The sequence below is a fragment of the Rhinoraja longicauda genome, chromosome 42, assembly GCF_053455715.1.
Source record: "Rhinoraja longicauda isolate Sanriku21f chromosome 42, sRhiLon1.1, whole genome shotgun sequence".
NCBI lineage: Eukaryota > Metazoa > Chordata > Chondrichthyes > Rajiformes > Arhynchobatidae > Rhinoraja > Rhinoraja longicauda.
The window spans coordinates 171,396-197,903 of NC_135994.1; the positions used below are offsets into that span (position 1 = coordinate 171,396).

Below are 26,508 nucleotides of genomic sequence, written 5' to 3' on the forward strand. Positions count from 1 at the left end.
TAAAGTGGGAGAAGTCAATGTTCATACCACTGGGCCTTAGGCTGCCCAGGCGAAATATGAGGTGCTGTTCCTCCAATTTCCGGTGGGCCTAACTATGACACTGGAGGAGGCCCATGACAGAAAGGTCATACTGGGAATGGGAGGGGGAGTTGAAGTGCTCGGCCACCGGGAGATCAGTTTGGCCAACGCGGACCGAGCGCAGGTGTTGAACGAAGCGATCACCGAGCCTGCGCTTGGTTTCGCCGATGTAAATAAGTTGACATCTGGAGCAGCGGATGCAATAGATGAGGTTGGAGGTACGTAGAAAACAAGAACAGGGTGGTTGTGGTGGAGCATTGGCCAGGCCACAGCTGGAGTACTGTGTACAGTTCTGGTCACAACACCTTGGGAGGGATGTGATTGACTAGGGAGTGTGCAGAGAAGGCTGGTGGGATCCTGATACAGGTGTATAAAAATATGAGGGGCAAGGATAGTGTGGATGGTAGGTAGAGTTGCCAACTGTCCCGTATTAGCCAGGACATCCCGTATTTGGGGCTAAATTAGTTTGCCCTTGTCCCGTATTAGTAGGGTTGCCAACTTCCTCACTCCCAAATACGGGACAAAGGGTGCAGTCACCGCCCCGCGCCCCCACGTGACCTCACCCAGCCAGCGGCCACGTGCTCCCGCTACACCAATGGCGGCCGCCCGGCGCGGGAGCACGTGGCCGCTGGCTGGGTGAGGTCACGTGGGGTGCAGGCGGTGACGTCACCTTGTCCCGTATTTGGGAGTGAGGAAGTTGGCAACCCTAATGGTAGCACACCTTTCCCCTCAGCAATGTGTCCATAATCAGAAGGCGTAGGTTTAAGGTGAGAGGTAGGAGAGTTAGAGAGGAATTGAGGGTTTGATGACCCCCCCCCCCCCCCAGAGGGTGGTTGGAGTCTGAGCGGGTGGTGGAGGCAGAGACTCAATATTTCAGAATTATCGAGGTGAGTTCTCGAATTACTAAGGCATGGAAAGCTACGGACCAAGTGTTGGGAAGTGCAAACAGAATTGTAAGTTTGTATGAGAGTCTGTTGCCAGACAAATAAACTTTGTATTAGATAAGAAAAAACTGCCGATGCTGGATAAAATCGAAGGTAGACACAAAATGCTGGAGTAACTCAGCGGGTCAGGCAGCATCTCGGGAGAGAAGGAATGGGTGACGTTTCGGGTCGTCCCGAGATGCTGCCTGACCCGCTGAGTTACTCCAGCATTTTGTGTCTACCTTTAACTTTGTATTAGATGTCAGGTTATCAAGTCTTTCGCAACACATTTGAAATTGTTTTCCGGGCATTCAGTTGTGGTTGTACTGTACTGGTTTATTGAAATGAAATCAATGTAACAATTTGTCATGGTTGTTAATCATCCCAGGCTAATTATATTTCTCTTGCGTCAGTCCAGCATGCTTTGTAATTTAGTTGCACTTGCACTGAGAAGCTACGTGGAACAACTTTGGCACTCTCAGCCTTTCTTCGCTTGGCTAAATTCTCATGTCAGCGTGCCCCACCAAAGCCTGCTCCTCCACTTACTTACCTGGTGTCCACAAACCTGCAATTTCCAGTCATCTTTAGACCTGACTTTTGGCCCCCGCTCTAATTACTGCCAGCTTCATCCAGAATTATAGTTTAAAGACAGACCCTTTGGCCCACCGAGTCCACACCAACTATCAATCACTCGTTCACTAGTTCAATCACTAGTTCTATGTTATCCCACTTTCTCATCCACTCCCTACGCACTAGGGGGCAGTTTACAAACCCACACGTCTGTGGGACGTGGGAGGAGACCGGAGCACAAGGAGGAAACTCGTGTGGCCACAGGGTGAATGTGCAAACTCCACACAGACAGCACCCGAGGTCAGGATCCAACCTTGGTCTCTGGTGCTGTAACACCTGTGCCACTCTGCCGCCCAGTCATGGCCTTGCAGCCCATTCGGTTCTTCCATCAATTGCAGCAGCTCGATGCATGCTTAGTATTTTAATCTCTGTTCTGTTTTCACAACAGGAGCTGGTGAAGTTCTCCAGATACGTCTTAGGCCGATTCTTCTCTTTAGCTGCCAGCAACAGCAAGGCCTTTGTGGAGTTGCTGTTCTGGAAAAATATTGCAAACATTCGAGAGATGACGGAGGGTTACAGGAAAGACGAGGAAAGGCAAGTGCTATGAACAAGACGCTTGGGAGATTGTGGGTCTTTGTATGTGCTAAACTGCAAGGTCCCAGCTGATTAAAACAATCATTCTGAAGACATAGATCCCACGTGTTGCTGCTGCTTTGATAGTAATAATGATCCTTATTGTTAGATGGATGTCTGAACGCTGTCATAGCCTGGTGTGGACCTGAAATGTGAATATTGGAGCAGCAGTAGTCCACTCAAGCCTGCCCCACCATTCAATATGATTGTGGCTGATCTATCTCACCTCCTTCTCTGCCCCACTTCCCCACCGCACTCACTTCCCCGATCTATCGCTCAAGGAATGTTTGGTGGCCATAGTGTACTATCACTGCTTCAGCTTTGTGCATGCTGACCAACCTACAGGTGCAATGCTTCTGCTAATAGAGTGGAAGGTGATGGTGTCACAGTGGCAGTCCCTTGCGTGTGTGGTCATCAATGTTTCATGGGTTTTTTTCAGTGGGCCAAATCATAGGATTCCAAGTTGGTCATCAGAGGAAGAGCAGGAGCTGGAAACATTGTACCTACAGGCCAAAGAGGAAGAAGGAGGTATGTGTTCTGTTTGGGGCTATTTCTGAATATGTCCTAAATCAAGTGTACTGTTGACTCCCCTTCCCCATCTCCCTTTCCCCCTCTCCGCCCCTTCCCCCTCTCCCCCCCCTTCTCATCTCCTTCCTAAAAGGAACTGGATGCTTCCTTGCCATTAAGTCTTGGTGTCTGAAGGAAGATATTTTGGTCCATTATGCCTGTGTAGTTCTTTGAGAGCAATCCAACTATTTCCAATCCCTGCTCTTTCACCAGTTCCCTGTAAATGTTTCCCCTTCAAGTGGCGCAGCGGTAGAGTTGCTGCCTTACAGCGATCCTGACTACGGGTGCCGTCTGTACGGAGTTTGTACGTTCTCCCCGTGACCTGCGTGGGTTTTCTCCGAGATCTTTGGTTTCCTCCCACACTCCAAAGACGTGCAGGTTTGTCGGTTAATTGGCTGGGCAAATGTTTTAAAAAAATTGTCCCTAGTGGGTGTAGGATAGTGTTAATGTGCGGGGATCGTTGGGCGGCACGGACCCGGTGGGCCGAAGGGCCTGTTTCTGCGCTGTATCTCTAAATCTAAAAATCTAAAACTTTTTATGTTTAAAGGAGATGTGAGGGGCAAGTTTTTTTACACAGAGGGTGGTGGGTGCCTGAAATGTACTGCCGGGAATGGTGGTGGAGGCTGATATGATAGTGGTGTTTAAGGGACTTTGGATAGGCACGTGGGTATGGAGGGATATAGATTATGTGCAGGCAGATATGAGTTGGTCTTGGCATCGTGTTCGGCACAGACATTGTGGGCCGAAGGGCCAGCTTCTGTGCTGTACTATGTTCCTCTATGTGGGATTTACATTGCAAAGTCCTCGATGCTTCAGAGGGATGCTGAAGCAGGATCTGGTGGTGTATTGCATTGCAGCCTTTCCTTTTCCAGGTAAAGATGTCATTGACAGCATCATGGAACACATTAAAAATGAGACGAGGACCAGAAAGCAGATTGCTGCCAAACTTGTTAAGCTGAACCTGGTGGACAGTATAAAAGACCTCAAACGTGTCAAGTAAGTACTTGTCTGACAAACTGGCATGGAAGCTGCCAACCTGGTCATTTGGTCAAGGATGAGTTTTGGTATTTTGCTTGCTTCAGTTTCCGTCAGTGTGAGGCTTCGTTGTTTATTTGAAAATGGCACTGTTAATTGGAGCATCCAATTAAGAACAAGGGGCCACAGTTTAAGAATAAGGGGTAGGCCATTTAGAACTGAGATGAGGAAAAACGTTTTCAGTCAGAGAGTTGTGAATCTGGAATTCTCTGCCTCAGAAGGCAGTGGAGGCCAATTCTCTGAATGCATTCAAGAGAGAGTTAGATAGAGCTCTTAAGGATAGCGGAGTCAGTGGGTATGGGGAGAAGGCAGGAACGGGGTACTGATTGAGAATGATCAGCCATGATCACATTGAATGGCGGTGCGTACAGGCTCGAAGGGCTGAATGGCCTCCTCCTGCACCTATTGTCTATTGTCTATCATGAAGCAGTAAAATGAAGGTTTGCACGCATGATTGCATCCTTTCCTTGCGTGTAGTATGGAGGACAAGACTGGATGATTTGTCAAATGGCAGCAAGTTTGAGGACAGGTTGCAGCGTGGAACTCCTGACCACATCCTAATGGGCAATGTCAGAGGGCATTGACCAAGGGCCTGGGATGTGCAAATGCTCTAGGCCGCTGGATGCTGGGGCTCTGATGGAAGGAGTTACAGAATGGTTTTACTATATCACCCCTGTGACCATCAACAGTTTCTTCAGTCTGTCTATTTGGGGCTTATAATGGGCAAAGCATTTATAACCGAGTTGTGGGTGATGTCAAGATACTGTGTCGCAAGTGAGATTCCTTTTAACCCTCTTTGTTTTTGTTGTTTTTGAGGAAGGGAACTAACATCACGCTCTGGAGAGAGGAGCAGGAAATTGAGCTGGAGACACTGTTTGTGGAGTTCAGAGGATCTGCTGGTACATTGTTTTTGCTTTGACTATGGTTAGCTGGAATTAATTTGCTCGCTCCCCTTCCCCCACTCTCTTTTCCATGCCCTCCCACCCCAGTGTGCTCCCTTCTCTCCCACTGCCTCTCAATCTCACCTACCCCCCAGTCACCCTGCTCCCCCCCTCCCAGTCACCCCCCCCTCCCAGTCACCCTGCCCCTTCCCCTCCCAGTCACCCTGCCCCTCCCCTCCCAGTCACCCTGCCCCTCCCCTCCCAGTCACCCTGCCCCTCCCCTCCCAGTCACCCTGCTCCCCCCCTCCCAGTCACCCTGCTCCCCCCCCTCCCAGTCACCCTGCTCCCCCCCCCTCCCAGTCACCCTGCTCCCCCCCTCCCAGTCACCCTGCTCCCCCCCCTCCCAGTCACCCTGCTCCCCCTCTCCCAGTCACCCTGCTCCCCCCCTCCCAGTCACCCTGCTCCCCCCCTCCCAGTCACCCTGCCCCTCCCCTCCCAGTCACCCTGCTCCCCCCTCCCAGTCACCCTGCTCCTTCCCTTCCTTTGTACACTCATCTCCCATCCCTGAGTTCCCCATTTCTCTTTTATCCCCCCCTGTCCACTTCCACCCACACTCCTCCCTCCAGCTTTACATTTCACTCCTCTCCTTATCTGACTCCTTTTTGTCCCTGTTTCACCTCTCCCCTTGTCACTTATTCCGCCCATCTGCCTATCAAATCGCCCTCGCCTGTATCCACCTATCACTTGCCAGGCCTTGTCCTGCCCCAGCTCCCTTTTCCAACTTTCTCCCCCCTACTCCAATCAGTCTGAAGAAGGGTCCCGACCCGAAACGTCGTCTGTCCATTCCCTCCGCCCGCCCCCCTGACATTAGTCTGAGGAAGGGTCTCGACCCGAAACGTCACCCATTCCTTCTCTCCTGAGATGCTGCCTGACCTGCTGAGTTACTCCAGCATTTTGTGAATAGTTACTTTTTAAAGTGATCCCTTCATTATCCAGCCAATCGTTTGTCTGTTGCAACCTGGGACCAATGCAATTGATGAAAGTTATCTTTTTTGATCCTAAGATGTCCTTGGTGATATCATGAAAAAAATAACCCACAAGCGGTCCCGAGCAAGGATTATTGCTAAGCTGATCAGCATGGGCCTCGTTTCCGACAGGAAGGAACTCTACAAGAAGAGGAGGAAGCTTACAAAAGGAGAACGCCAGGTACTCTCGTGTTTCTGCGGTGCTCCAGAGGTCAGGGAGAAATCTCTTCTCCCGGGCGGTGTTGAACCTGTGGAATTGTCCACCAGAGAAGGCAGCTGAAGCCAAATCATTAAATGTATCCACAAACGAGTTAAATATCGGTCTAAAGGCCAAAGTGATCATGGGGTGCAGGACAAGGCAAGAAGAGGAGACAATCCAGTTGATTAGCCATGATCACAATGAATGCTGGAGTTGGTTCAAATAGCCTAGTGGCCCACTCGGCTCCTCATTTCCAGAGAGAGGTTGAACAGACTTGAATTGTTTTCTCTGTGTTTGTTTCCAAGTTCAGCACTTTAAATGTTTTTTAAATAGATCATTGAGTTTGTGGTTTAGATTTAGATTTTAGATTTAGAGATACAGCGCGGAAACAGGCCCTTCGGCCCACCGAGTCCGCGCCGCCCAGCGATCCCCGCACACTAACACTATCCTACACACACTAGGGACAATTTTTACATTTACCCAGTCAATTAACCTACATACCTGTACGTCTTTGGAGTGTGGGAGGAAACCGAAGATCTCGAAGAAAACCCACGCAGGTCACGGGGAGAACGTACAAACTCCGTACAGACGGCGCCCGTAGTCAGGATCGAACCTGAGTCTCCTGCGCTGCATTCGCTGTAAGGCAGCAACTCTACCGCTGCGCCACCGTTATTCTGTCTGGTGGAACTTTGTTCATTGTGTGTTTGCCTTGGTGGGGGGAAGAGGAGGCAGAAATGTATCTGAAAGGCAGCTGACTTCCCCCGAGTTACAAAAGTTTCTGTCTGTAAATTGTCCTTTCAGGAGGAAGAGGATTCTGCCGATGACGTGAGTTGTGGTCCCAGCCAGGGGCCGTCTGAGGAGGAGGACGAGCTGGACGAAGATGACTGGAGTGTGGACGAGAGGGCAGAGCACAGCACCAAGTCCACACTGAGATATGCCACGAAAGGCCACAGGCAGCAGCTTGGCACGAGCGAGCCTGACCCAGCAATTCCAGCTCTGTGCTGCAAACTTCAACAGCAAGGTCAAACCTTCACTGCAAACTTCCATTGCTGTCATGCAAATGTGTGGGGGGAAAATCATTCACATCATCTTGTAAAATGGAACAAAGTGACAATGTGGTTTTATTTGACTTGCAAAACTAATCTCAGAGTGGGATTGTGGATGGGTGTACTAAAGGGATGGAGAGAGTAAGGGAAGGGCCATGAGTTGTCAGTGTTCTGGGACCTGGGTTTGAGTTCAGTGTGAGGACATTCTTAATCTGTAGGCTGAGGTGCACCACAGCTAATAGGCACTCAAGCTTGTCCTTGCTCTTTCACCGCAGTTTAATAGAATAATATGGCACTGAAACGGGCTCTTTCACCACACCGCACCACACCCGTGCCAACTGCATGCTTGTGGACAATCAGTCCATACGCCCAATGTCCAATTCTTGCTGCTGTGTTATCTGATCCAGTTATCAGTACTGGGCTCAGTTTGTGTGGGAAAGGCTTGCATTTAGAACACAGAACAGCACAGAAACAGGCCCAACGTCCCACATTGTCCGTGTGGAACATGATGCAAGATCAACTCTCACCTGCCTGCACATAATCCATCTCTGTCCATTCCCAATATAGCCATGTGCCTATCTACAAGCTTCTTCACCCCACCACCACCACCTCTAGCAGCACATCCCAGGCACCCACCACCACCACCTCTAGCAGCACATCCCAGGCACCCACCACCACCACCTCTAGCAGCACATCCCAGGCACCCACCACCTTGTGTAAAACAAAACGTGTCACACATCTCTGTTAAACGTAGCCCCTCCTACTTTAAAGCTATGCCCTCTAATATTTGGCATTCCCACCCTGGGATCTAGTTCTGACTGTCTACCCCACTGTCTATCCTCGAGAGGAAATGGATAACATTTGAAATAGAAGCTGCTTCTCCACTGTTATGTTCAGGATTTGGTGGAGAGGAGGGATTGAGAGACAAAACAGTAGGAAAAGAGTAGTTGTTTGTTGAAGGGGGGAAGAATGAAAATTGAGGTGGGGGTGAGGGGGGTGACTGAAAATGTGCTGCACCAGGAAGCATCAGTGGACAGGGAAACAGTTGATGCTTCAGGTGGATGCAACGTCATCACCCTGAAACGTCAGCTCTGTTCACAGATGCATCCTGACCTGCTGAACATTTTCTATTTGCATTTCAGATTTACTGAATCTGCAATATTTTTCTTGAAGAAATTATACTGGTTTATTGGGATACCACGACTGCTGAGAAGTCTCAACACATTGATGCCCACCAACCCTGCTGCTTCCCTCATTTCCCAGTATCATGTGTTGGGGGGTATTTAGTTTTGAAACTGGTTTAATGTGGAGCAGTATCTTTCAATCTGCATAGATTTCAGTGACGTGGATAATGTGAGCTGAATGATTTTTAAATGATGGCTTTCACTTTTGCAATGCAGGTCTGTCGGGTCCTCTTTTGTGGCTGCAGAACTGCCTCAACAGAACGGCGGACAAACGAGAAGTTGATGGTCAGTGCGACTCTTATTTACCATTCTTTGTATCCTGTTGCTTCATTCCCAGGGAATTGCAGGAGTCCCACAAAGATCACTGTCTCGGCTGAAACAAGTGGTATTGAAACTTCTCCTTCCCTGACAGTTACCTATGACACCCATCGTTAAGATTGCCAACTGTCCTGTATTAGCCGGGACGTCCCGTATTTTGGGCTAAATTAGTTTGTCCCGTACGGGACCGCCCTTGTCCCGTATTAGTAGGGTTGCCAACTTCCTCACTCCCAAATAAGAGACAAAGGGTGACGTCACCGCCCCGCGCCCCACGTGACCTCGCCCAGCCAGCGGCCACGTGCTCCCGCTCCACCAATGGTGGCCGCCCGGCATTTATAAATTGTAAGAGCGGCCCTCTTACTGTAGCTTGCACGTGCCTGCCTGAAAGTACATCTCTCTCTCTCTCTCCCAGTTGCATGTCGCATGTTGTGGCAGTAGTTGTATTGTCTCCGTGTTTCACCGGTTGCAGGGACCTTGATCGCTGTGCCGCTCGTCCCCTTCTCTGAAGAAAACGAAGATGCCATGGACAACGAGGTGTTCCAGAAGCTTCTGAAGATAGTCGGAATCCGACCTCCTGCTGATGAACAGGTAAATGTGCAAATGCTAATGAACCTAAATGAAGATGGTCAATGAACCAAATAAGTGTTTGTCATGGAAGGACAGGAAGGCTCGCTGTGTCTGGATTAGACATTTGTGCACCTCTGCAGTGTAAACATGGACACTTCTTACACCTGAGGAAGTTATTGCAGCAGATACAATTATGACTTAAAAAGATATATGAATAGGAAGGGTTTAGAGGGCTATGAACCAAATGGCGGAAAATGGGAGTGTCCCAATATGCCAAGATGGCGTGGGTAAGGTGGGTGGACGAAGAAGATGCTGCCTGACCTGCTGAGTTACTCCAGCATTTTGTGAATAAATACCTTCGAGGTACAGTGAAAAGCTTTTGTTTGTGTGGTATCAAATCAATAACCAGACTGTATGTGAGTACAATCAACCCACACACAGATACGACAGGGATAAATAAACATCAGAATGCAGAATATAGTGTTACAGAGAAAGTGCAAGGTGTGCAATGATGTAGGTTGGGAGATGGGGACAAACCTGTAGCTGACGAGAGAACATTCAGTGTAAGAAAATAACTGCAGATGCTGGTACAAATCGAAGGTATTTATTCACAAAATGCTGGAGTAACTCAGCAGGTCAGGCAGCATCTCAGTAATGGGCTACGTTTCTGGTCGAGACCCTTCTTCAGACTGATATTATTCAGTACTCTGATAACAGCGAGGAGACGCTGTTGCTGAATCTGCTGGTAATCTAGTTTCCTTTACGACTTCCCTTTTGTTCCTTGCTCTTCTGGAATAATTTCTACAATTGCAGTTTTTAAAATTTCTTCCAGGAATCGTTTTGGCGAATTTCTGCCAACGTGAGTGCCGTGCAGTTGCGTAAGATTGCTTCAGTTGTCGCCCTGCAGGATGGTGGAGGGGAAGGAGGAACGGCCCAGGACGGTGACGTCAACATTAGTGCAGGTCACAAGTCCGAGGCCTTGCGGGCTCTTGTGATGGCCAGCGAGAGACATGCTGCGGCCTCCAAAGGTACGAGTGTAAATACATCGGAACAGCTTGGCACTCGAAGCTTGTGCTTTCATTGCTGGCTCCTTAGTATCTTGTTAATAGTGATAATGCTGTGTTTTGTAGATGTGCATTCACCAGTTACATTGCTGGGGAACGGCTTCCAACACCATTAGGTTTTGATTGTAGGGTGTAGGTTGAGGCAAAAGGAGAGGAATAATTTATTGATACAAACACCAAGTGACGTTCATATTTTGTAATATATTTAGCAGGTGGTGATGCTGAGCCTGAAGCGAGAGGCAGCGATGCCCCTGAGTCTCCCTCTGGATCAGACGAAGACATCAAAAGGTAAGTGATGAGCAACGGCCCTCAGTCGGTAAGCTCCAGTGCTCTGAATCTGATGGCAGTGCACCGCGGTGTGGGAAGAATTCCCGCTGTACACCACTGAGGAAGGAGGGTAAGTTGGGCAGTTACCGACCAACTAGCTCATGACAAAGCATGAATGGAGAGAACTATCCGTTACGCGGAAAATAGATCATGCTCCAAGCTCCCTCGTCTCTGGCTGATGAAAAGCTTCCTCATTCTGCTCGCTTCAAGAATTCTTAGGGAACTGACTTTGGGGAACATTTTTAATCAGTCGGTTCCAGGTCGCATTGCAGTGTGGCACAAACTGTTCACGCACCAAGCCCACAAAACAATTTTGACATGGGGAAATGTCCCACCGAGTTCTCCCAGCGTCCTGTTTTTTGTTCCAGATTCCGGCATCTGCAGTCATAGGGTCATACTCAAACAGCACGGAAATGGGCCCTTCAGCCCAACTTGCCCACACTGACCAACATGCCCCATCTACACTAGTCCCACCTGCCCACACCGACCAACATGCCCCATCTACACTAGTCCCACCTGCCCACACCGGCCAACATGTCTCATCTACACTAGTCCCACCTGCCCACACTGACCAACATGCCCCATCTACACTAGTCCCACCTGCCCACACTGACCAACATGCCCCATCTACACTAGTCCCACCTGCCCACACCGACCAACATGCCCCATCTTCACTAGTCCCACCTGCCCACACCGACCAACATGCCCCATCTACACTAGTCCCACCTGCCCACACCGACCAACATGCCCCATCTACACTAGTCCCACCTGCCCACACTGACCAACATGCCCCATCTACACTAGTCCCACCAGCCCACACCGACCAACATGCCCCATCTACACTAGTCCCACCCGCCCACACCGACCAACATGCCCCATCTACACTAGTCCCACCCGCCCACACCGACCAACATGTCTCATCTACACTAGTCCCACCTGCCCACACCGACCAACATGCCCCATCTACACTAGTCCCACCTGCCCACACCGACCAACATGCCCCATCTACACTAGTCCCACCTGCCCACACCGACCAACATGTCTAATCTACATTAGTTCCACCTGCCCACACCGGCCAACATGCCCCATCTACCCATGTTTGGCCTATATCCCTCTAAACCTGTCCTACCCCATGAACATGTCCAAATTTATTTTAAATGTGATAGTATCTCTTCTGGCAGCTCGTTCCATACGTCCAGCACCCACTGTGTAAAGAAAGTTGCCCCTCAGTTTCCTATTCAAACTTTCCCCTCACCTTAAACCTATGTCCTCTGGTTCTCGATTCCCCTCCTCTAGGTAAAAGACCGAGCGTTAACTCTAACTGTTCCCTTCATGATACCTTATACACCTCTATAAAATCACCCCTCACCCTCCTGCGCTCCAAGGAATAAAGTCCTAGCCTGTCCAACCTCTCCCTACAGCTCAGGCCCTCATTCCTGGCAACTGCTGATCTGTGCTTCTACTGTGTGCATTAAAACCAGATTATGTTTTCTATTTCAGTCACAGTGAGAAGACCAAACCCAAACAAATGCTCAAGCGAAGTCGTGTGTTTGACAGTGACGATGAAATGGATGACAGCGGTAAGATTTGTTTTTCTACGTGTGTGGACACTGTCAGGGAGTTCTGGACTTGGACCCCCAGGTCCCTCTGTACATCAGTGTTGTTAAGGATCGTGTCATTAATTGTATATTTTTCCTTGCATTTGACCAGCCCTTACATTTGCAAAACCCCACACTTCTTCCACCTTAACCCTCTGTCTTCTATAAGTAGGACACGTTAGAGGCAGGAAACATGTTCCCAATGTTGGGGGAGTCCAGAACAAGGGGCCACAGTTTAAGAATAAGGGGTCGGCCATTTAGAACTGAGATGAGGAAAAACCTTTTCAGTCAGAGAGTTGTGAATCTGGAATTCTCCGCCTCAGAAGGCAGTGGAGGCCAATTCTCTGAATGCATTCAAGAGAGAGCTAGATAGAGCTCTTAAGGATAGGGGGTACGGGGAGAAGGCAGGAACGGGTACTGATTGAGAATGATCAGCCATGATCACATTGAATGGCGGTGCTGGCTCGAAGGGCCGAATGGCCTCCTGCACCTATTGTCTATTGTAAGCCAGTTCTGAGTAACTGTTAATCCCATGCTGTTAATCTTCTGGATCAGCCTACCATGGGGGACTTTATCAAATGCTTTACTAAAGTCCATGTGGACAACATCCACCACCCTACCGTCATCGATCACCTTTTTTCACCTCCTCAAAAACCCGATCAAGTTAGTGAGACATGACTGTGCTGACTGTCCATAATTAATCCATTCTCTTTCAAATGGGAATAAATCTTATCCTAAAGAATCCTCTCCAATAGCTTCCCTACGACTGATGTGAAGCTCACCGACCTATTTCCCTGGATTCTCTCTGCTTCCCTTAAATAAAGGGACAACATTAGCTACTCTCCAGTCCTCCGGGACCTCACCTGTGGCTAGAAAAGACGCAAAAATCTTTGCTAAGGCTCCTACGATCTCCTCTCTTGTCTCTCAATAACCTAGGATAAATTCAATCAAGTCCTGATGATTTATCCACCTTAATGCTCTTCAAGAGCCCCGACACTTCCTCCTCCTTGATCTCAAGCTGCACTTGCATATTAGTATTCTCGATAACTGAAAATGCTGGAAACACTCGGCAGGTCAGGCAGCATCTGTGGATGGAGAAACAGTTAACACTACAGGTCCATGACCTGCTGAGTATTTCCAGCGTTTTCTTCTTGTATTTCAGATTTCAGGCATCCATGTTATTTTGGTATTGTTGAGGATGCATTTAAAACGTGGAGGGGAATTGTTACTAAGCCCACGGTTGTGATGAGTTTTGAATGTGAACTTTCAGTAGAAGACACACCAAAAGTGGAGGCAACGGAAGGCTCTGACCCTAACTCTGAGGAGTCTGACTCGGACACTGCACACAGGGTGATCAAAAGGTGTCGGCGGGCAATTGAAGATGACGATGATGATGATGACATTGATTAACTTTGAACGTCAGTCTCTTGAAATGATTTTGAACACTGGGTCCAACAAAAGGCGACCTGTAGCCAAGGAGTCACTGTCATCAGCAGATACTAACGTTCTTCATGTAACGTTTGTATGAAGTGTTACAATTACACTTTTTATCTTAAGCCATTCTCGTTTGCAGTCACTATCTTTAATAGTTATATTGTTTAATGCAAATAAAAGAAACCTACGCAAAGTTGAAGGTCTCCTTTTTCATAACTGATTGTTCTGGTGTCCTGTGAAACTGATAAGAGTACTGTAGCTTTAAACATTATAACTTGTCATGTGCTGGATGCGTACATTAGTCTGAAATAAAACAAAGCTAGTTCAAATCTTTAATCTGCAATTCAGCAAAGGAGTTTACATGTAATAGTTCAGGAAAATCAAGAGTATTTTCAGCTCCAGATGTTTGTCAAAAAAGTCATTTCATTCATCTTCATTGTTTGAGGGAGAAACGTTTTTGCTTGATTTGGTTTCCACATCCCAACAGCAAACTAAACTGGGTTCAGTCTGATTCTGTGAGGCAGTATGAACTGGAATAAGGGCACAGAAAGTGCAGCTCTTTCATGGGAAAGGTGCCAGTCCTTGCCTAACCTAGGTTTGAAATGGCTAATCAGAATTTACAGCAAGAAGTTGTCAAACTTCTCAGGGTAGGAGTATTGCACCCCAGTCCCTGGTCGCAAGAGGATTATACTTTGTAGACATGTGTTCCGTGGATTTATTTTCTTTTGAGACTTTCCATATGAATCAATGCACGTGTTTGTGATCAGTGATCACAATGATTATTTAAAACTTGTTTTAAAATTGCTGTCACTTCAAGACCTCGTGCCTTAACGTTTCCACAACCCTGGCTGGAGGCAGGTTATCGAGGCACCGTGACAGGTTGGGCTTTGATGGTTAAGGAACATGCACCTCCAATAGGCGGCTGTTTATTTTCTTGCACACTGGACCATTTCCGTTCCCGTTAGTTGCCTTCACAAACCTCACAGAGACGGTGTCTTTACTGAACCGAACAGAAAGTCTTCGGGGAAGAAAATAGCACAGTAAAGCCTTTTATAGCGGACTATATATTGCCGATTAAGGTACATATCATATCATATCATATCATATATATACAGCCGGAAACAGGCCTTTTCGGCCCTCCAAGTCCGTGCCGCCCAGCGATCCCCGCACATTAACACTATCCTACACCCACTAGGGACAATTTTTTTTTAACATTTACCCAGCCAATTAACCTACATACGTCTTTGGAGTGTGGGAGGAAACCGAAGATCTCGGAGAAAACCCACGCAGGTCACGGGGAGAACGTACAAACTCCTTACAGTGCAGCACCCGTAGTCAGGATCGAACCTGAGTCGCCGGCGCTGCATTCGCTGTAAAGCAGCAACTCTACCGCTGCGCTACCGTGCCGCCCACAGTAAGAAAATAACTGCAAATGCTGGTACAAATCGGCGGTGTTTATTCACAAAATGCTGGAGTAACTCAGCAGGTCAGGCAGCATCTCAGGAGAGAAGGAATGGGTGACGTTTCGGGTCGAGACCCTTCTGAGTCTGAGGAAGGGTCTCAACCTAAAACGTCACCCATTCCTTCTCTCCTGAGATGCTGCCTGACCTGCTGAGTTACTCCAGCATTTTGTGAATACATACCGCCGATTAAGGTACAGGTGCTCCCCGCCTTACGATGCTTCGACTTACGATATTTTGACTTTGCGATGGTGCAAACGGCAGTAAGTCGCAGCTCACTTGCGGCCACGTGATCACGTGCATTCAATGCATTTCCACTTACGATATTTTCGGTTTCCGATGGGTTTCTTGGAACGGAACCCCATCGTAAGCTGAGGAGCGCCTGTATTATCATTGCATGTGGTTGCAACAAAGAACTGCAGATGGTGGTTCATACACAAAAGGGCACAGAGTGCTGGAGTAACTCAGCAGGTCAGGCAGAATCGCTGGAGAACATGGATAGGTGACGTTGCGGCTCTTCTTCAGACTGATTCAGTCTGCTGAGTTACTCCAGCATTTTGTGTCATTTCACCTTAAAACTAGGCCAGAACCAGGGGCCACAGTTTAAGAATGTGGGGTAGGCCGTTTAGAACTGAGATGAGGAAAAACTTTTTCAGTCAGAGAGTTGTGAATCTGTGGAATTCTCTGCCTATGGGGAGAAGGCAGGAACGGGGTACTGATTGAGAATGATCAGCCATGATCACATTGAATGGCGGTGCGTACAGGCTCGAAGGGCCAAATGGCCTCCTCCTGCACCTATTGTCTATTGACCCTTCTTCAGTCTGAAGAAGGGTCTCGACCCGAAACGTCACCCATTCCTTCTCTCCTGAGCTGCTGCCTGACCCGCTGAGTTACTCCAGCATTTTGTGCACAGGGAGCTTCACTCTGTGTCTGACCCTGGACGTGTGATGTCCTGTGTTAAGTCTTGTGATACGAGACAGTGCAGAAGCAGCGGAGCAGGTTCGTATTTAACCCTTGCTGGCCTGCCCTGGATGTCTGACAGCACAGCACGGAGGAAGCTTTACCTTGTATCATACAAGTTGTTTCATTCCCCAATACTAAGAGCGCTGAAAAAAATTATAACAGCAGAAACTAAACAGTCTGCAACTACTTACTCATCCTGTATCTTCACATTTATCTTCCTCTGGGTGTCCTCAAGTACAGCACGATGCAATTTAGTGGTGAGCTCCACAACATGATCACTGCTTAAGAGGAAGTCTCCCTTCGCTCCAACATGAGAGTTCTGGCAAGTCAGAGGAATTGCATTCAGTTTAATTTGACTTTTTAGTCAGTTCAAAGCAGTAAAGTCGCTCAGTAGTCTTGGATTTTATTCCAAAAACGGATGCTTTGTTTTCCTGCACCAAACCTGCCTTCATGACATAATAAAGATGACACAAACGTCTCAGTGCTTCCAGCCACAGCCCATGCTCAGCATTGGCATTGGCATCCACTGGAACAAATCAGCATGTTGTTTCTATCAGACTAGGGCATGCAGTTGACTTCATTTTGATCTAGAATAAGTTAGTTTGTGTCTTCAAACATCTTTTTGTCATAAATTCCCCAGCATCATTTTGTCTGCTTTGTCTAAACACATTGGGTACCAAGTGGTTGAATGGTCATTGCTGTTCTCGGCTGCTTAGTTAACAAGGTGATGAATGTTTTTTTTTAAACTGCCGATACTGGCAATGTAAAATAACAGAAAATGCTGGAAATATCCATAATTTTCACTTTTTATTTTAACAATTGGATGAAATGGGAATTGTCATCTGATTTTATTTAAATTTCCCACCTCCACTCCATGCAGTGGAGAAGGGATCATCTGATTTTATTTACATTTCCCACCGTGCAGTGGAGAAGGGATCAGGCTTGCTTTGCAATGAAACACTGCTGCGATTCCCAGAACAGCTGTACTTTCAAACTGCACTGTCACCACAGCACACCTGACGTCCCTGATGTTAATGGTTCCTGATCTCAGTATCATTCATGCAAAAGCACTTCTGATAAAGTGCAGATCACATCCCTACTCACCTCCACTAGATGTAGCACAAATAGTCCATCTCTACTTCCACTCACAGAGATGCCTTTGATCTCATTCACTTTGATTGCGGTTTTCACTTGTGGGGACTTTGCATCCGCCAGGGCAAAGGAGCTGTTCGTCAGCAGCAAGATCCTTGGGGACTTCTGGAATAGACAATAGACAAGGAGGAGGCCATTCGGCCCTTTGAGCCTGTACGCACCGCCATTCAATGTGATCATGGCTGATCATTCTCAATCAGTACCCCGTTCCTGCCTTCTCCCCGTACCCCCTGACTCCGCTATCCTTAAGAGCTCTATCTAGCTCTCTCTTGAATGCATTCAGAGAATTGGCCTCCACTGCCTTCTGAGGCAGGGAATTCCACAATGAGGTAAAAGAACATGCATCACATTCCAAGGGTCAAAGAGCCAGGAGGGGGGTTTTATTTTAAACAGTGCAGATTTTTGTATTTTCTTTTCTGTTTAAGGCAGGTGCTGAGTCATTTTCCTGTCCCCTTTCCCTCCAATCACTTCCCCCCCCCCCCCCCCCATAATATCTCACCAAATGGACCATCTTCACACACAAGTGTCAATAGGGACATTATCACACAAGTTCAAGCATCTATTCCACTGCAATGGAGGGGCAGGAGATGCTTTACATCCTCGTCGCCCACCCTGGGTAGTTCTACCGAACTGGCAACATTTGCAGCAAAGCCTCAACTCCGGTACTCTGAAGCACCAATTGCCACTTTTGATTGTTGTCGTTGACATGCAAAAGAAAGAAGAAAGAAAGACTGCAGTGGATTTTCCAGAAAGGTTATTTGTGATCAGGAGAGAAATAAAAACCAAGCCCTGGTAACATCATAGGGTTGGGGGAACAAGGAAAGTGAGTAAAAGTGCTACTGAGCCTGAGCCATTGACTGATCAATCGACAGCATGGAATCAGTTTTCAACGTTAGTGTAGCTCACCCATAAACTACACAGAGGTATCGCTTGGATGCTGGGGCATTGGCAGATGTCCTTACCTTTCCATCTGTCCTGTTAATTTTCATGACTGTGTCCATCATAAGTAACTTGCCCTCCATGCCACTGATGAGTTTCTGATACTTGGTCTTTTTCTGATTGTCCAAATATTGGCCTTTGAAAGGCTGAGGCACACTGAAAGGGTCACAGAAGCAGGGTCAATGTCACACAGCACAGAAACAGGCTCTTCGGCTCACAATGCTCCGCACTGACACCTCAGTCACTTGCCCTGCCCCATTTCTCAAGTGTTGATCGCGCTTTGCCCATTCCTCTATGCATTTCCTGAGGAGACCTTTCTGAACACGCTCAACAATATTCCACCCTATCTAAGCCCTTAACAATATGGCAGTCCCAGGCTATATTAAAATCTCTCACTATGACAATCCTATTATTATTGGGGGCCTATCGTGCAATCCCAACAAGGTTATTCCTCCCCTTTTTTTGTCCCAGCTCCACCCAGAAAGCCTCACTGGATGATCTCCCACTAATTTCATCCTGGAGTACTGTTGTCATGTTCTGCAATCCTCTCTTTCCTCCACTTTTATGCTGCCTTTGACACCTGTCGTCTGGAACATTAAGCTGCCAGTCCAGTCCCCCCCTTCGCCTTGTTTCTGTAATGACCATGTCCCAATCCCATTTACCTATCCAGCCTTGCCTATCAGGCCTCTGAGCAAATTATACACAGCACCCTAGAAGAGTTCAATTTGCCAGTCTGTCTCAGTTTGGTGAACTGCTTAACCCACGAGGACCCAGAAAAGATATTGCCATGACATCTCAAAAATCATCAATAAACTTCAATACATTCAAAACTCCGCTGCCCGTCTACTCACACACACCTCGATCCGTGACCATATCACCCCCGTCCTTTACAAACTCCACTGGCTCCCCATCCCCCAGAGAATCCAGTACAAAATCCTCCTCATAACCTACAAAGCCCTCCATAACCTGGCCCCATCCTACCTGACCGACCTCCTCCACAGGCACACTCCCACCTGCACCCTCCGCTCTGCCGCTGCCAATCTCCTATCCCCCCACATCCGGACTAAACTCAGATCCTGGGGGGACAGGGCTTTCTCCATCGCTGCTCCCACCCTATGGAACTCACTACCCCAAACCGTTAGAGACTCCCCCACACTCACCACATTCAAAACATCGCTGAAGTCTCACCTGTTCAGTACTGCCTTCAACCACTGAAGGTCACCTCACCTACTGTCTCCTTTCTCTGTTCATTTATTTATTTACTTATTTATCTATTTATTAATTTCCCTATGTTCTCAAAATCTCTGTAAAGCGTCTTTGAGTATATGAAAAGCGCTATATAAATAAAATGTATTATTATTATTATTATTATTATTATCATGGGTATCTTATGAAGCATTGGCAAATATCAGATAAGTCGCAGCCTCTGGGAAGGAGCAGTATTGAAGTAATTCAAGAGTTTACTCATTAGTAACAATGGAGACCTGAGGTGCTGGAAATGTTGGGTTACCTGGAGGCGTAGGAGGCTTTCTTATCCTTGAAGAGCTCACTGGCATATTGCTTCTCTTCCAATTCTGCTTTCCTCTGGCTTGAGATTCCTTCTCTGTATTTCTTGCACTGCAGTGTGAAGTGGGAAACAGTTGTGAGATGAAGTACACCTTTTAAAAAGCTCAGTTAAAAGGGGCAGTCTCATGCATCTGTAATTCGTGAGCATTTATGTCAATTTCAAAAACCCAGTTTTAGCCTCTGAAATGCTTCCTTTATTTTGGCCAGTGATTTCCAGGAACTTTGGTGCTCTGCAGATTGGATGGTTGTATTTGATGTTCTTCCTGCAGCAAAATCAGATCTCATAAACCCTGACTCAAACCCAGGTGATCTTTGCTGTGGAAGTCTTCTGAGTAGAACTGAATTATTTATTCACATAAATGTAGCAAATGGAGTTGGTATAAAATAAATTATGTGCATTAAATACATTCAAAAGATTGCTTAAACAGCCTTCTGAAGAGCAGTCATAGATGGGGAATAAATGACCAAGATACACACCATCAATGGATACAGTTTGGATCAGGAACTCTGGCAAAATCCCATCTTCCACTTCAGAGAAGGGAAATGAGAGTCAAAAGTAGCACCTCTCCCAGTGCTGGGCTGAGGATTAAACCCTGGTAGGAACAGAGGTGAGAGGAAGTATCGGAGATAGGTAGGAGAGGATTGGAAGGGATGTTGGTAGTGACAGTGACAAGCATGGATGAAGGGGCCATTGCGGGTTGCACAAATTGGGAGGGGCGTTACAGAAATAGGATCTGTGTTTAGTTGTAAATTAAAGGTTTAAAACCAGTGTCATAGTGGAAAGTCAGGTGTAGCTAATGCTGTAAAATGGGTGTAGAAAATTAATCAAAGAGCAAGATACACACAAGCACACTGACACACCAACAATAACTTGCTTTCCGACCTTCCAGAGGTAAAAGATGCTCTTCAATTCCTCGTCTGCTTTACTCAAGAAGTGAAAACGCAACACTGGCCAATGTTTATCCAGCGGAGACATTGATGGGAGGTTGTTTTTCAGATCACGGAAGTACATTTGCACCTTTTTGAATGAGAAAAAAAAGAAAGTTATCACACAGCTTTGTATTCAGTGATCCAGCAGATCAACAGCCTCCGAGGTTGGGGATCAGTATGGCTTTTCAGTATCAGCCCTCACAGCTGCGGCTTGCCTGCAGTCCGTTTGTCTTTTGTGTTGTTTTTGTCTTAATTGTAGTTTAAATATGATGTAGTGTTTGTGGTTGTGTGTTATGTGGGGGGGGGGGGGGGTGGGAACTGTAACATTGTCTCTCCCGAACGGAGACCCGACCTTTGTTTTCTGTGTGGTGTCTCCGTTCCCGCTGCGGCCTACCATCGGCCATGCACCTGGAGCTGGCGGGCTCCGGCTGGGACCACCCTGGGCTCTGGTTCACAGAGCCCGCGGCCCGCGGCCCGGACTCACCACCTGCGGCGCTGGCTGCCTTCGGATGCTGCGGGAGCGGCTGCGACTCGTCTCCGGAGGCTTCGGCCGCGGGCCGCCTGGACGTCGGAAGCCCGCAGGCCCCTGGGTGGGGGCCGACATCGGGAGCTCCGGCAGCGGCAGCGTCTTCGCCCGCCCCGAATCGCGGGGCTTGGGTCGGCACGCTGCAGACCTTTCACCGTCTGGCGCGGCCTGGAATAGGCCGCGGGATTTTCTCTGCCCGGCGGGGATTCAATGTCGGGAGCCCCGACCTCCCCGACGTGGCAACTCCAACAGCCTGACCGCGGGAGAAGACGGCAGGGGAAGAGAAAAGACATTTTGGCCTTCCATCACAGTGAGGAGGTGACTGGAGGAGACTCTCTGATGGATGTTTCTTTTGTTTGGTGTTGGTTTATGATTGTGTGTTATTGCATATTTTTATTGATTATTCTTATTGGTCTTATTGTTGAACTGTGGGTAATTTTCCGTTTCACTGCACATTTATGCGTATGTGACAAATAAATTGACTATTGACTATTGGACAGAATAACTTCTGAAATGTGGTTTCATAATGGTATCGCTGGGAATGCTCAATGCATCACGAGGTGCAAAACAAAAACCTAAATGTTTTGTCTCCTGGCATTGACATTCTCCCTATCACAAATACCCAAAGTCACCGACCGTTAAATATAATGCATGCAGCTCACTGACTGAACTTACAATTGAAGAGATCATGAATTTCCGGACAGTCCTTGACGCATTACATTTGAAGTACTTCCTGTGCCTTTTCCGCACCTGAGATCACAAGCAAAGGTTATTTGTGTTGGGACGCAGTGTATGGTCGATGTTGATGTAAATTCAAAGTTAGAAAAAAGAGTTTGCATTAGTCCATTTTAGTTACCAATAGTTAGTGTCATCAATGCTACTAACAATCACAAGTGATCACACATAACAGCTCCAGGGCGGCACGGTGGCGCAGCGGTAGAGTTGCTGCCTTATAGCGAATTCAGCGCCGGAGACTCAGGTTCGATCCTGACTGCGGGCGCCGTCTGTACGGAGTTTGTACGTTTTCCCCGTGACCTGCGTGGGTTTTCTCCGAGATCTTCGGTTTCCTCCCACACTCCAAAGACGTACAGGTATGTAGGTTAATTGACTGGGTAAATGTAAAAATTGTCCCTAGTGTGTGTAGGATAGTGTTAATGTACGGGGATCGCTGGGCGGCGCGGACCCGGTGGGCCGAAGGGCCTATTTCCGCACTGTATCTCTAAAATCTAAAATATATATATTTTTTTAAATCTAAAATCATTGCCCCCTCTTTCAAACTCCTGAGAAGATGTCTGATATAAGTGATCCCTATCCTACCTCTCCCTATGTAGGCAATTTTGCAGATGACATTAAATTGAACTAAGAATTGGTAATGTGGGGGAAACCAGGACGTTGCAACGAGGCGGTGCGAATGAGTGAAAATCCTAACAAAACTGCAGATGCTGGAATTCTGAGATAAAAACAGAAATGCTGGAAACACTCAACAGGTCAGATAGCATCTGAGAAGAACAGAGTTAATGTTTCAACTTGAGGGGTCTGTGACCTGAAGCATTAACCCTGCTTCTCTTTTGACAAATACTGCTTGACTTGCTGAGTGTTAGACAATAGACAATAGGTGCAGGAGGAGGCCATTCGACCCTTCGAGCCTGTACGCACCACCATTCAATGTGATCATGGCTGATCATTCTCAATCAGTACCCCGTTCCTGCCTTCTCCCCATACCCACTGACTCCGCTATCCTTAAGAGCTCTATCTCGCTCTCTCTTGAATGCATTCAGAGAATTGGCCTCCACTGCCTTCTGAGGCAGAGAATTCCACAGATTCACAACTCTCTGACCGAAAATGTTTTTCCTCATCTCCGTTCTAAATGGCCTACCCCTTATTCTTAAACGGTGGCCCCTTGTTCTGGACTCCCCCAACATTGGGAACATGTTTCCTGCCTCTAACGTGTCCAACCCCTTAATAATCTTATACGTTTCGATAAGATCTCCTCTCATCCTTCTAAATTCCAGTGTATACAAGCCCAGTCGCTCCAGTCTTTCAACATATCTTGTTGTCAGCATTTTCTGTTCTTCTGGCAAAATCACTAACTTCTCTAAACGGAGTTCCATGTAGGGAAGTGGGAGGTCATCCACTTTGGATTCAAGAGCAACAAATTTGAATATATACTATACTATACTGCACTATAATGGGACCTTTTACATCAATGGCGAGGACAGATGCAGGCCTAGGTTTAATGTCGCAGCTGAAAGTCAGTACCTGTGAATCTACTGACAGTTCAGGATGCTGTGGAGAGTGCAATAGGTAACATCGGAGAATACAGCTGTAATTAGTTTAGCATCGTGAAAGCAGAATGATTGTAATGCAGATTTGCTCTTAACTTTACCTGGTAACCTCGCCAGCCGGCTGCAATGATGGTGACTGCTGCAGCATGACATTTCTGCTCCTTCAACTCTCTCTGGAGTTTGCGAACCTGGAAATAAAGAATCAATCTTCCCATTTCAAGATCAGGAACATTAAAAAAAATGTATCACAGCATCAACACAGTAGAATGACCCAATGCGCTTCACACCACAGGAGTGTAAGCCAGGGCAAATCTTGACGCCAAGATACAAATGGACATTTTTGGCCAGACGACTGATAGCTTGGCTGTCGTGGCAGGTTTACGATGCATCTTAAAGGCAGAAAGGTTCAGGGAGGGAATTACAGAGCTTGGGGCCATGGCAGCCAAAGGCATGGCCACCAGCATTGGAGTGCGGAGAGCTTGGGATGGGAGAGGTGTCAGTGAGAGGCCTGAATTGGATGAGTGTAGAGAGGTTGGAGAAGGAAGATAACTGCAGATGCTGGTACAAATCGAAGGTATTTATTCACAAAATGCTGGAGTAACTCAGCAGGTCAGGCAGCATCATGGGAGAGAAGGAATGGGCGACGTTTCGGGTCGAGACCCTTCTTCACCCATTCCTTCTCTCCCTAGATGCTGCCTGACCTGCTGAGTTACTCCAGCATTTTGTGAATAAAAACCTTCGAGGTTGGAGAAGGAATGGGTAGTGAGGCAAAGCCGAGGAAGGACTTGAACACAAGGGTGGGAATTCTCCAGGTCTTCCATGAGATAGCCGTACATCATCATTTTTTAATAACCTCACTCCATTTAGTCATTGAAGCACTCTAGATGGAATTTACAACATAAAAAAGAAAATGAGGACAAAATGATAATTTACAACTGGAATCTGCCATACAGTTTTTACAAGTCATGCTGTTACAGAGCCCCTTTTTGGTTCCCATTCACTCAGGTGAATGTTAACTTCTGAGCAAACATTCCCCTTTAATCTAAATCAGTTTGCAGTCAGCTTGCAACCAGTGAACCCACCACTGTGATGAGTGCAGGACATGGTTCGATTCTTAGCCAGTCGAAACACCTCAGAAGGTTTCAAGGGGCAGAATCGATACGTATCTGTGCAAGTGGTCAGACCCACATCTTGCCTTAGTTTTTATCAGAGTATTAGATCCTCCTGAACAAACTCACCTTCCAGCCCCTGACATAGGCTTGAACCACAATGGCGGCTTTCTTCATATTTGTATATTTCTTTTGTTGCTGCATGAGAATGAGAAAGATGCAGCGTCAAAATCAAACAAACACTTATTAGGATACGAAGGTATTTATTCACTAAATGCTGGAGTAACTCAGCAGGTCAGGCAGCATCTCGGGAGAGAAGGAATGGGTGACGTTTCGGGTCGAGACCCTTCTTCAGACTGATGTCAGGGGGGCGGGACAAAGGAAGGATACAGGTGGAGACAGGAAGATAGAGGGAGAACTGGGAAGGAGGCGGGGAAGAGAGGGACAGAGGAACTATCTAAAGTTGGAGAAGTCAATGTTGATACCACTGGGCTGCAAGCTGCCCAGGCGAAATATGAGGTGCTGTTCCTCCAATTTCCGGTGGGCCTCACTATGGCACTGGAGGAGGCCCATGACAGAAAGGTCAGACTGGGAATGGGAGGGGGAGTTGAAGTGCTCGGCCACCGGGAGATCAGTTTGGCCAATGCGGACCGAGCGCAGGTGTTGAGCGAAGCGATTACCGAGCCTGCGCTTGGTTTCGCCGATGTAAATAAGTTGACATCTGGAGCAGCGGATGCAATAGATGAGGTTGGAGGAGGTGCAGGTGAACCTTTGTCTCACCTGGAAAGACTGTTTGGGTCCTTGGATGGAGTTGAGGGGGGAGGTAAAGGATATCTTCCCTGCTAAGCTTGTTTTGATTATTTTCACTTTCTTTCTCTTCCTTGCTCTCCCTCATTGCAGTGCAGAGAAGGTACTAACCCCTGTACTGTGTACAAACCCATCCTGATGGTTAAATGGCTGGTCTTTATGTTTGAGTCTCAATCAATGGCGATCTTATTTTTTATGCTGGGATTTGGGTGTCACTGGCAATCAGAATCAGTATCTTTTGACCTGAGAATGTGATGTTGAGCCTCTTCCTTCACTGCTCCAAGGGTTGTCATGAGTTCACCATGCTCCTGGGTGTGGAGTAGGGTTACCAACTGTCCCGTATTAGCCGGGACATCCCGTATTTTGGGCTAAATTGGTCTGTCCCGTACGGGACCGCCCTTGTCCCGTATCAGTAGGGTTGCCAACTTCCTCACTCCCAAATAAGGGACAAAGGGTTAGGTCACCGCCCAGCGCCCCACGTGACCTCACCCAGCCAGCGGCCAAGTACTCCCGCTCCACCAATGGCGGCCGCCCGGGCTGCGAGGTGGGTTGCACAGCAACCGTGGCCGCTGGCTGGGTGAGGTCACGTGGGGTGCGGGGCGGTGACGTCACCTTGTCCTGTATTTGGGAGTGAGGAAGTTGACAACACTAGTGTGGAGACACATACACACCCAGACCAGGTGAGGGCAGTCAGAGGCCTTCACAGTCAATCTGTACATGAGAAGCTCCCAGAAACTGCAATGCGATAGTAACCAGATGATCTGTATTCAGTGATACTGATTATGGAGTAAATATTATTCCAACACAAGTATATCTTTCTTGCTCTTCTTGGAAATAGTGGCAATTAACTTCTCCCATTCGGCCGAGGGGAAGGCTCAGTTTAACACTGGCAATGCAACACTTTGCTACAGGTTTGGCCTGGAAAAGGAACATCAGTGAACCAGCTGAGATTTTAGCAACATCCAACATCTTTTAATAATGCCTCTTTTCCAATCCAGATTTATAAAGATGAATTTGAATTATCAAAAGTGAAAAGTGAACCCTGCCATTGCCCGCCATGCTTACAGCACATGGATTGTTAGTTAGCCAGAGTGGCGTGCCTTCTTGGGCAAGAGTGGGAACTTTACTCTTCAAGGAACTGGGTGAGCTTGATGGAGAAAAAGGAAGGAAAAAAAATCCAGTTGCTTGCACTAATCTCTCGTAACAACCTCACTTCATTAGCAGATCCAAAATTCACACCCAGAACTTGAATAAAAAGGAAGAGGGAACAAAGTCAATGGCAGGACTGTCATATGTTGAAAGACTGGAGCGACTAGGCTTGT

General features: G+C 47.5%; 2 protein-coding genes across 6 annotated transcripts in view; one reads left to right on the forward strand and one right to left on the reverse strand.

Annotated features, from left to right (window-relative positions):
- Positions 1 to 13,631, forward strand: part of timeless (timeless circadian clock) — a 34,283-nt gene extending 20,652 nt beyond the window's left edge. For 3 of the 4 annotated variants that reach the window (XM_078431263.1, XM_078431264.1, XM_078431261.1), the window contains 12 exons: positions 2,020 to 2,165; positions 2,644 to 2,732; positions 3,644 to 3,767; positions 4,623 to 4,705; positions 5,751 to 5,893; positions 6,713 to 6,932; positions 8,358 to 8,426; positions 8,929 to 9,047; positions 9,859 to 10,054; positions 10,300 to 10,378; positions 11,918 to 11,997; positions 13,286 to 13,631. In XM_078431263.1, coding sequence (XP_078287389.1) covers positions 2,020 to 2,165; positions 2,644 to 2,732; positions 3,644 to 3,767; positions 4,623 to 4,705; positions 5,751 to 5,893; positions 6,713 to 6,932; positions 8,358 to 8,426; positions 8,929 to 9,047; positions 9,859 to 10,054; positions 10,300 to 10,378; positions 11,918 to 11,997; positions 13,286 to 13,425 — 1,488 coding nt within the window. In that variant the 3' untranslated portion in view covers positions 13,426 to 13,631. The remainder of the gene's footprint in view (positions 1 to 2,019; positions 2,166 to 2,643; positions 2,733 to 3,643; positions 3,768 to 4,622; positions 4,706 to 5,750; positions 5,894 to 6,712; positions 6,933 to 8,357; positions 8,427 to 8,928; positions 9,048 to 9,858; positions 10,055 to 10,299; positions 10,379 to 11,917; positions 11,998 to 13,285) is intronic. The other variant, XM_078431265.1, reaches the window with a different exon arrangement.
- A 269-nt stretch (positions 13,632 to 13,900) lies between these two features.
- LOC144611915 (unconventional myosin-Ib-like) overlaps positions 13,901 to 26,508 on the reverse strand; it is a 49,507-nt gene continuing 36,899 nt past the window's right edge. Inside the window, exons 20-28 of one of the 2 annotated variants that reach the window (XM_078431240.1) lie at positions 24,509 to 24,577; positions 23,372 to 23,458; positions 21,661 to 21,735; positions 20,413 to 20,547; positions 19,474 to 19,580; positions 17,987 to 18,119; positions 16,977 to 17,129; positions 16,064 to 16,191; positions 13,901 to 14,467 (exon numbers count right to left, since the gene is read on the reverse strand). In XM_078431240.1, coding sequence (XP_078287366.1) covers positions 14,344 to 14,467; positions 16,064 to 16,191; positions 16,977 to 17,129; positions 17,987 to 18,119; positions 19,474 to 19,580; positions 20,413 to 20,547; positions 21,661 to 21,735; positions 23,372 to 23,458; positions 24,509 to 24,577 — 1,011 coding nt within the window. In that variant the 3' untranslated portion in view covers positions 13,901 to 14,343. The remainder of the gene's footprint in view (positions 14,468 to 16,063; positions 16,192 to 16,976; positions 17,130 to 17,986; positions 18,120 to 19,473; positions 19,581 to 20,412; positions 20,548 to 21,660; positions 21,736 to 23,371; positions 23,459 to 24,508; positions 24,578 to 26,508) is intronic. The other variant, XM_078431241.1, reaches the window with a different exon arrangement.